General features: G+C 48.9%; 2 protein-coding genes across 24 annotated transcripts in view; one reads left to right on the forward strand and one right to left on the reverse strand.

Annotated features, from left to right (window-relative positions):
* Fgfr1 (fibroblast growth factor receptor 1) overlaps positions 1-3,517 on the forward strand; it is a 58,042-nt gene extending 54,525 nt beyond the window's left edge. For 11 of the 13 annotated variants that reach the window (XM_031339357.1, XM_031339356.1, XM_031339362.1 and 8 more), the window contains 5 exons: positions 1,088-1,210; positions 1,460-1,530; positions 1,880-2,017; positions 2,320-2,425; positions 2,510-2,686. In XM_031339357.1, coding sequence (XP_031195217.1) covers positions 1,088-1,210; positions 1,460-1,530; positions 1,880-2,017; positions 2,320-2,425; positions 2,510-2,686 — 615 coding nt within the window. Of the gene's footprint in view, positions 1-1,087; positions 1,211-1,459; positions 1,531-1,879; positions 2,018-2,319; positions 2,426-2,509 lie in introns of all 13 variants that reach the window. The other 2 variants (XM_031339354.1, XM_031339359.1) reach the window with 2 other exon arrangements.
* Positions 3,518-7,025: 3,508 nt separating this feature from the next.
* The window catches only part of Letm2 (leucine zipper and EF-hand containing transmembrane protein 2), a 28,243-nt gene continuing 25,513 nt past the window's right edge, over positions 7,026-9,755 (reverse strand). For 9 of the 11 annotated variants that reach the window (XM_031339381.1, XM_031339374.1, XM_031339376.1 and 6 more), the window contains 3 exons: positions 8,885-8,977; positions 8,255-8,329; positions 7,026-7,336 (listed from right to left, as the gene is read on the reverse strand). In XM_031339381.1, coding sequence (XP_031195241.1) covers positions 7,274-7,336; positions 8,255-8,329; positions 8,885-8,977 — 231 coding nt within the window. In that variant the 3' untranslated portion in view covers positions 7,026-7,273. Of the gene's footprint in view, positions 7,337-8,254; positions 8,344-8,884; positions 8,978-9,755 lie in introns of all 11 variants that reach the window. The other 2 variants (XR_004109822.1, XM_031339375.1) reach the window with 2 other exon arrangements.

Genomic DNA, 9,755 nt, shown 5'->3' on the forward strand with positions numbered 1-9,755 from the left:
GGCAGGATGTGCTTTGACCTGCTTATAGAGGATGGCTCTTTGCCACTGCAGCCTGATGTAGTGGGGCCATTTGACGAAGCATGTTAGATCACTTTTGGGCTGGATGTCCTGCCCAATGCTGAAGTTCTTGGGCCTTTTCTCAAACAAAGCATTGACCACCTTTTTTTGCCTCCTGTTTCTTGATGATGGTGAGGCCAGGGCCACCTTCTTCCCCTTGGCCTTCTTTCCTTTGGGCATCTTGCTTGGCTGGAGGAGTAGTGCAAGCCCTTAATCCCAGCACTCAGTGGGCAGAGTCCAATCTCTGAGTTTGAGGCCAGCCTGGCCTACAGAGCAAATTCTAGGATAGTCAAAACCAACAGAGAAACCCTGTCTCGAAAAACTGAAAAAAAAATTTTTAATGTATTTTATGTATCTGAGTGCTCCACTTGCATGTATACCTGCATAACAAAAAATGGCTTCAGATCCCATTAGATGGTTGTGAGCCACCACGTGGGTGCTAGAAATTGAACCCAGGACCTCTGGAAGTGCCTCCAGCCTGTGCTCTTCTTTCCACCCCCTGTATTTCTTCAGATATAAAATAAGAATACTTATTTCTGTGTAGTAGAATTATTGTGAAGATAAAATCAACCACGTCTGTGAAAATGCTGGGCACGGGTTCAATACTCACGGTATCTTGGCTTGAGCAGACGCGCCCTGTCAGGGTTGACGGTGCTCAGAGCAGACATACTCTGCAGGGAGGACAGTGCTTAGCCCGCACGCTTCACAGACCTAGCATAGGCCCACATGGTCTGTTTTGGAGGTATGAATCTAAAAGCTAAAAGTTAGGATCAAGAAAGAAGGTATAAAGAAGGCTTGCCACAGTGACTGAGAAGGCCACAGTTGGAGGTGTCTGAAGTTAAGGAATATTTGGGAGGGGTTGTCCAGGGTATGGGAAGATCTAGAGGGTATGGAGGTGTATGGGTAGAAGACCTGCGAGGTAACACGGTCCTGCTGCCTGCTACCTAGTAAGTGCTGGAGTAGAGAGGACTGGATGGCTGAGTGGCAATTCAGGGTCGTCATTTCCCCTGGTCCTTCCCCCTCTCTACAGTGTATACACCGAGACCTGGCTGCTAGGAATGTCCTGGTAACGGAGGATAATGTAATGAAGATCGCAGACTTTGGCTTAGCTCGAGACATTCACCATATAGACTACTATAAGAAAACCACCAATGTAAGTTCCTTGCTCGGCGCTGCCTGGGGCTCCACACCGCTATACTTTTGCCCACTTCGATGTCTCTGCTGTACTTGTGTGGGGTTGAGTGGTCTAAGATAAAGGGGCTCGTAGGATGTGCTGGGGACATGTGTCTCGGGCCCTGGCTTCCACCTCCGTCTCCTCACTGCCTGAGCCATCAGTCATCTTTCTGTTCACCCCATGATCTTCTGTGTCATCCCGCCAACACACATGCTCTGCTGCTTGCAGGGCCGGCTGCCTGTGAAGTGGATGGCACCTGAGGCATTGTTTGACCGGATCTACACCCACCAGAGCGATGTGTGAGTTTGAAATACCCAATTACCTGGCATACACCAGGAGAGCCAGGAGAAAGAATAACGACCTTGCATGCTAGACTGATGGGAGTCTTATTCCATCCCTGGGGGCGTCGGGGCAGGGGTAGGGGAGCATTGTCTTGTCCTGTGAACAGTGCGCTTTTGCCTTCTTTGCATAGTCTCTTGCTGCCCTCTTGTCTCCTGTGCCCTGCCCCCTGAACTTAAGGGCCTTGTTGGGGCAGGCAAGGTTCAGGATGCACACCTACTACTCTGACTTCTCAAGAGGACTTAGGTAGGAGCTCCTGGGGCAGCCCAGCCCTGTGCTAGGTCACAGTGGAACTCTGCTCTCCTGTAGGTGGTCTTTTGGAGTGCTCTTGTGGGAGATCTTCACGTTGGGTGGCTCCCCATACCCCGGTGTGCCTGTGGAGGAACTTTTCAAGCTGCTGAAGGAGGGTCATCGAATGGACAAGCCCAGTAACTGTACCAATGAGCTGTAAGCATAGGCTGGGGGAAGGCTGGGCGGGGGTTAGTAGTCGGCCCTGTTTGAACCCACCATTGGCAAGCTGACTTGGATGTTGGGACATCAGGTGGGGTTCTTCAGGTGATGGTGGCTCATGCGAGGTTCCTGAGGTTCCTGAGATCCCGAGCCAGGCTCGGAGGGAAGCAGGAGCATGGTGGGCAAGGGGTGAAAGCTCTGTTTGGAGGAAGTGGCCTCCCTGTCCATCCCTCCCCGAGCCCCCTGGTCCAGCTCTGACCTCACCGTCCTCTCTCTCTGACCTCACCGTCCTGCTTCAGATACATGATGATGCGGGACTGCTGGCATGCAGTGCCCTCTCAGAGACCTACTTTTAAGCAGCTGGTGGAAGACCTGGACCGCATTGTGGCCTTGACCTCCAATCAGGTAGGCCCTGCCCCGGGCTGGCACCTGAGGGGACACTGTCACCGGAAGGTCTGGGCACCACCCACCAATTCTCTTCTGTCACAGGAGTATCTGGACCTGTCCATGCCACTGGACCAGTACTCACCCAGCTTTCCCGACACTCGGAGCTCTACCTGCTCCTCAGGGGAGGACTCTGTCTTCTCTCATGAGCCGTTACCCGAGGAGCCCTGTCTGCCCCGACACCCCACCCAGCTTGCCAACGGTGGACTCAAACGGCGCTGACTACCAACCATCCTCAGCCTTCCCCCACTCTGTGTCCCTCACCCACAATTCCCTTGTTGGACACACTGCCTTTCTCCTTCTTTGTGGCTGGCAAGAGCCAGTGCCTGACTGTGGCCTTCCCTCCGTCATCCCCAAGACCCCTCCTCCTCTCCTTAGCCTGCTGTATGAGAGAGGAGCCAAGAGGCAGGTGCTTGGTGGTGGCCACTTCCTCCTTCCCAGGTGTTGGACCAAGACCCACCCCGCTGCCTGGCACTGCTAGGAGGTCTGTGCAGTGGAAGCAAGTGAAACAGGCGTGCAAGCGAGAGCATCCTGAGTGTTCCTGTTGGCCCATCGGCCCCTTGTGTTCCGGTGGCAGAGGCCTTGGGGCTCCTGAAGCAGTGAGGTTTCAGTTTAGGCCTTAACCGAAGGCAACCTCTGCTCCAGATGGATGGTACCAGTAGCTTCTTAAGTCCAATACTAATTTGCTTTGCTGACCAAATACCTGGTACCAGAAGACAGGGAGGCGGAGACCGGGAGCCGTGATATGCCCTTGGGCTGAGCCCTAGACTTGGGGCTCTGTACATAGCTATGAAGAAAACACAAAGTGTATAAATCTGAGTATATATTTACATGTCTTTTTAAAAAGGGTCGTTACTAGAGATTTACCCGTCGGGTGAGATGCTCCCGGGAGGCATCCGTTGCTATATATTAAAAACAAACAAACAGAAAAAAGGAAAATGTTTTTTAAAAGGTCATATATTTTTTTGCTACTTTTGCTGTTTTATTTTTTTAAATTATGTTTTAAACCTATTTTCAGTTTAGGTTCCCTCAATAAAAATTGCTGCTGCTTCATTTTTATCCTGGGCGTGTGAAAAGGGAGCAGGTGTCCACTGCAGAGGAGAGAGGCAGGGGCTAACTGGCCAGGAGCTGGTATCCCCGACCCCCGACCCTATGACCTCTGTCTCCCTGAGCCTCCCAGACAAGCCTTATGTCTCCAGTGCTTTGGGAAAGAAGACTGAGATCCTGAGGGCAGAGAGCCAAGCCCACACACTTGAGAGAGGGTGAGAAGATGAGACTAGCCAGAGGGTAGAACTGGACCGTGTGGGTGCCGCGTATGCATCTGTGAGAGAAAATTTGTCACCCTAAGCTAGCTGTACATTCAGATGTCTTGTCTGTCTTCCCCAGCCTACTCCTCAGTTTCCTCCCCTGTAAATACCCGCCCCTTCCCATGACCTGCTTGGGCCTGTTCCTGATCTTGGCTTCCTATAGTTTTCCGTTTACATACTCCATCCATCCCATAGGAAAGGGAAAACAATCACTTGGGTTTGGGTCAGCTTGACAACTCACTTCTGCCACCTGCTGGTTGCCATCGGTACCTTGGTATCTTATTCAAACCCACACCACGCTAACCTTAGAGGGTTTGTTTGGTTTGGGTTTTGGTTGGTTGGTTGGGTTTTTTCCTGGGTCTCTGCTGAATATAAAACAATTCAATATGATTTCCTCTGGAGAGGTTAGGGCTGCTTCAAGTACAGCTTTAGCAGCTGTGGTGTGGGTTATCGTCAGAAGAGTTCTTATCATTGTTTCTCTCTGCACACATGTGACTGTCAAGATAATCACAAGAGGTTTTTATGCTGAAAGAAGACAACATTTGGCAAAGAGGGCCAGGCGATGAATTGTGGCACAAATTCATTTTCTTGGAGACTGTACCACAGTGTTTTCTTCCTTGTTGAAATAATGAGCATCATTTCTGCTCTGCCTCCAGTCCACTTGACTCACTGCTGTGTGGACGGAAGGAGGGCAGAGAAAGGGCTTTGTGTGACTCAGGGAGAGGTGCTAGGAACTGGAAGGAACTCATGTCCCTCCTGTTACTATTCAAATTACCCACAGATATCCCCAGGGACAGGGGCAGCTATCAAATAGAAGGTAGTGAAATTGGCATGAAGGAAAATGAAATGGCTATTTCACTTAGAGGACCAGCTTGGGCCTCGTGGGAGGGGGAACCCAGCTTACAGAATGAAGATGTGCTGTCAGAGCACAACATCTGTCTGGTTTCCTGGGGGTTAAAATATGGCCAAGGCATCAATCAATACTGCTTTCCCGTCTTTTCTAATTGCCATAGGCTAGAGATCATCAGTCCCTTGGCTCTGTTAATGTAATATATTGATTTCAGGTAAGTAAGATTGAACATAGATGAAGTAAGAAATCGGCCTTAATGGTAATGAACTCTCTGTTTATCAGCTGCCACTTGGTGGAGCCAGCAAGCTAAAATACACACACACACACACACACACACACACAAAGAATTAGGTAATACTGTCAGAACCTGTATTCTCTGAAGTAACAGGCCTACTTGCAAGTAGGAACTTTTGGCCTCAGTAAAGCATTGTAAAACTCTAGACATGCCCAATATGTCTTGTACAGAATTAGACATGGCACAAGTGCAGACCCATACTATTAAGTAGCAGCAACAATCATCATCATAGAATTCTGTGTAAAATGTGAGCTAATGTGTGTCTAATGTCACTACAGGTGTATGTTAGAGAGAGCTTACCTCTACCCAGTGAGGCTGTGAGGAGCACATCTGCAGGAGAGGGCTATGAGGAAGAAGAGAGGGCTTTGAAGCAACATGGCATGCATCCCCCTTAGCTAGTAGAAACCAAGAAGGGAGTAGACCAGTAAGAACCCTGAAGTTGCCTGGTCCTGGTGGTGAGTGCCCTTAATCCCAGTACTCAGAAGGCAGAGGCCAGCAGATGTTGAGTTCAAAGACAACCGGGTCTATGTCGTGAGTTCAAGGCCTGCCGAAGATGCACAGTGAGACTCTTGTCTGAAAGAAAATTAAATGAGAACACTGAAGTTCTGAAGGCCTCTGGAACAGGTCCCCTCTTCTTTGACACATAGCAGCATTCAGGATCATCTTTGCTGTACTGCCTGCCAGGTGCATGAAATGTCCTAGTACACAGAAGTGATGCATCCAATCGCCATGCTGTGGGACGTTCATCTCCAACCTTGGGACCTGCAACTGTGTTTACTAGCCATTGGCCAGAACACTAACAGTGAGGTTTCAGCCTGGGGTTATGGCCAAGTACCACAAATTTTGAAAAAATTGATATCGCCTTTAATCCTAGAACTCAGGAGGCAGAAGCCAGTGGACCTCTTAAATTCAAGGCCAGCCTGGTTCACATACTGAGTTCTAGGTCAACCAAGACTGCACAGTGAGACCCTGTCTCCAAAAAATAAAACGGTTGGGGATGGGGGTGGGGGTGTGCACAAATGGAGCCCTCAGTGACCATGCTCTTCCATGTCTTCACTGTTTCCATTTGCCCACTGAGAAGGCCAGAAGGAATCCACAGGGCATCCACACATGAGTCAAGGGATGAAAGAAGATTAAGTCAGTTAACTAGCTACCCTTTCCCATATTCTACACCTATACCCACCACTTCAAATGGGGAAGTTTGATTTCAAAACACCTGATAGAGCAATGGCAACATCCCAGAGTGATATATGAACACAGCCTACAGAAATCAGTCAAGGAGCATACCAGGTGGGACTTGTCCTCCACAACAAGGGATATTTTGAGGCACATGCTCTGGGCTGGAGTGTGATTCAGTTGCTAGCATATGTGACTTAAGCCTGAGGATGAAGGGGTTCATTGGCTATATGGTAGTGGCACACACCTTTAATCCCAGCACTCCTTGATTTCAAGGCCTGGGAACTGGATGGGGATATCTGTCTTGTTTGGTTTTGAGATGGGGTCTCACTGTGTAGCTCGAGCTATCCTGGAACTCACTCTGTAAACCAGGCTGGATTCCAACTCACAAAGATCCATTGGCCTCTCCTCCAGAGTGCTTGAATTAAAGGTCTGTGCCACCACAGTCTGGCTAACTTTTCTAAGCTTTGTTTTCAGGTATGTAAGTGTTTTGTTTGTATATGTGTACACCATAACTGGTACCTGTGAAGGTCAGAAGAGGGTGCTGGATTCTGTAGAACTAGAGTTAGAAATTGGTTCATGTGGCTACCATGTGAGTGCTGGGAACTGAACACTGACCCTCTGCAAGATTTAGTGGTCTTATGGCTGGTCCCTCCAGCATCTCTTAAGGTTTACATCCAATTGGGCCTGGTAACATAAGTCTATAATCCTAGCTACTTGGGAAGATTGGGGGTGAGGGTGGGGCTGAAAATTCAAGGCTAGCTTGTGCAGTTTCAATCTTACCTTGAAGTTTATAAAAAGTGAAAAGGCAGGGCATACATACAATTCAATGAGAGTGCTTGCTTAGAAATCACGCCCCCCGCCCCCCAGCTCAGTCTGCAGTGCTGTCCCTTCCCCAAGTGCACACAAACAGGAAGCCATTCAAACACAGCATGGTGGGAGTGGCTTTATGCAACGTTTAGTAAGTTGACAAAACTATACAGTAGAGATAGGGTAGTTGAGCTTCTCTAAATGGCCTTCAGTTTGTGTTACTGCTCGCATCTCTGGGATGGTCACGAGGCCTCCAACGACCTAATGGCTGATCCTTTATCTCAAGCCAGACAGTCGTAGCCAGAATTCCTTGGTGGAAGCCACTGCTGAGGAGCAGTGACTGGAGAGGGAGCTCCACCTTCAAGGGGTCCTTAGGCTCCTTTGGAATTAGCCTTGCTCTTCTGTGACTTCTCCTGGGACTTGGCCTGGAGGATCTGGGTATAAAACAGCACTTTAGGCTTTGGTCACAAGCAGCTTAAATTCTGCAAGCATCCACTTTGACCTTCTTAACCAAACTAATGGCCACAAGTCAGGCTCAGTGTGTGTGTGTGTGTGTGTGTGTGTGTGTGTGTGTGTGTGTGTGTGTGTGTGTGTGTGTGTTGCCTATGATCCCCACCTGACTGTAATCCCTCCCTGGAGGCTGGTAGGCTGGTAAGTGAGGAAGTAGAACTGGCCTCAGTTCCAGGAAAGCCTGAACTACATTCAGAGTGAACGACCTCCAAGCTCCCCAGAGGATAGCAACAAGACAGCGGCCACGAAATCAGATCTGTGTGGCTGCTTTGGTGATAAAGGTGAAGACACAAACAAGCGTGGAATCCTTTTCTGAATGCCGACCCAGCCGCAGGCTCACAGACTGGCCTCCAGTGGACCTGTCACGTGCAGTTCCTCTCTCCCCAGCCACCTACTCCCCCCAGTGACCTTCCTACTGTTTGTGCCAAGCTTTCTGACCTCTCCCCAATCACTTGGCCCAAATGGGAGAAGTGGGCACAGAAATGTCCTATTTACATGTATTTTTCTAAAACTTTAATTGCTTTCCTGCTTGTATTTCCTGACATCAGAAGCCTGTGCAAACTGCATAACATGTGGGAACTATTTGCATTTAGCACATAAAATGAAGGCTCTGCCTGTAGTGTAATTAGCCTCTCCACCAGGGCATGGCGCTGGCTTCCCCCTCTACTTTTGGACAGTTGAGGGGAAGGTAGCAGTTATGAGATTACTAGAGTCCAGCCTACGTTCCTGTCTGGATGGCAGCAAGGCTTGTGGCGTGTTCTGTGGTGCACATGGCATAGTACCGCAGCCCAAGGCAATGCCCTTCCAGATAAGTGGCAGAGGACTCTCTGTAGGTTACTTACTGCTTCTTTGGGAATAGCTGCTGCTGGTGTTATGACTGATGGCTGTACTGGGGGTAGTTGTATAAATTCTTCATCCTTAAACATTAGAACTGAGAGATTAGTGATTTAAGCCAGTGCATATTAGGATCTACCACGGATACCAGGATACTATATTATGTAGGTTTTGGAAGGCAAAAATGTGAAAATTACATGTAATCAGATGTTGACTTAACACATTGTTTTTGGCAGTGCTGTGGATGGAAGCTGTGGTTTCATGTTTCCCACAAGCCCTTTACCAGTCAGCTACACACACAGGCCGTATGTTAAGCTACATGTAGACCCAGGCCGTATGATGAACTACATGTAGACCCAGGCCATATGTTGAACTTTTTTAGAAACAGATTAAGCAGTGTAATTGATGTTCTTTATTACCAGGTAGTACTGCATTGGATCCAATAGACCCTGTTTCACTGGGAGGATTAGAGATGCAGAGAATTGGCCGAGTGTGTGCCCGTCAGCTCAGTACTTGAGAGGCTGAGGTCTGGAGTCTGAAGCCAGCCTGAGTACACCATAACCTCACTTTGAGGCAAAGAAAATTAACATTGATAATATTTTCTTTCAGTTTAATCAAGTAGAAAGAGAGTAACTAACCTTTGTCCCCTTGAGCTGAGGCGCGGGGTCCGTGACGTTCTCCTTTGACTCAGGGGGTGGAGAGATCGGAATCCCAAGGTTTGTCTTTGGAGTCTGGGCAAACATTATGCAAATGCAAACAGTCAGGCCCAGAAGCATGTACAAGAATATGTGCCTTTAAGTGATCTGCCTTCCTCTGTCTGTGTGAGGGTATGCGTGTGGGGTGGAGGGTGTGTGCATGCACCGTGCAGTCTGTGTGTGGACAGGGTCTCACTATGTAGATCTAGGTGGCCTAGATCTGACCTCTGCTGGGATTCAAGGTGTGTGGTCTGACTATATCTTTGTTGTTTTGTGATAAATTTCAATGTGAAGGTTGGCCTGGAACTCACTCTGTAGGACCAGACTAGTCTTGAACTTGTAAAGTTCAACCTGCCTCTACCTATCAAGTGCTGGGATCAAGGGCATGTACAACTATGCCTGGTAGACTTTCTTGAGTTACATGGAATATGCTCCTGCAAGTTAGTGTTGGGGTCCCTCAGCTGCAAGACATCGGAGCTTGCCACTGCAGACTCAACTCATGCCTTCTGTGCCTGAACCAAAGACTCACTACTCTGAGTTCCACCTTCGAGGATTCCAGAGGAAGCTACACCTGCTGGCTGGCAAGTATACAGCCTGAGGACATCGGTTGTTGACCTCCTCCCCCACTGTGGACGGTGCCTCCAGCCATTCCCCTGAGCTGAGACCTGCAGGATGCCGAGAGTCTCCACTTTCAGCCCAGCAGCCAGCTTCCCTTTCGGACTCTTCCTGACTCCTCCCGAATTCCTTGTTATTCAAATGTCGTTGTAACCTAGAGATTCAGTTATGCTCTCTTGTATATAAATGCTGAACCCCC

Source organism: Mastomys coucha, unplaced genomic scaffold (genome assembly GCF_008632895.1).
Source record: "Mastomys coucha isolate ucsf_1 unplaced genomic scaffold, UCSF_Mcou_1 pScaffold22, whole genome shotgun sequence".
In the NCBI taxonomy this organism is placed as follows: domain Eukaryota; kingdom Metazoa; phylum Chordata; class Mammalia; order Rodentia; family Muridae; genus Mastomys; species Mastomys coucha.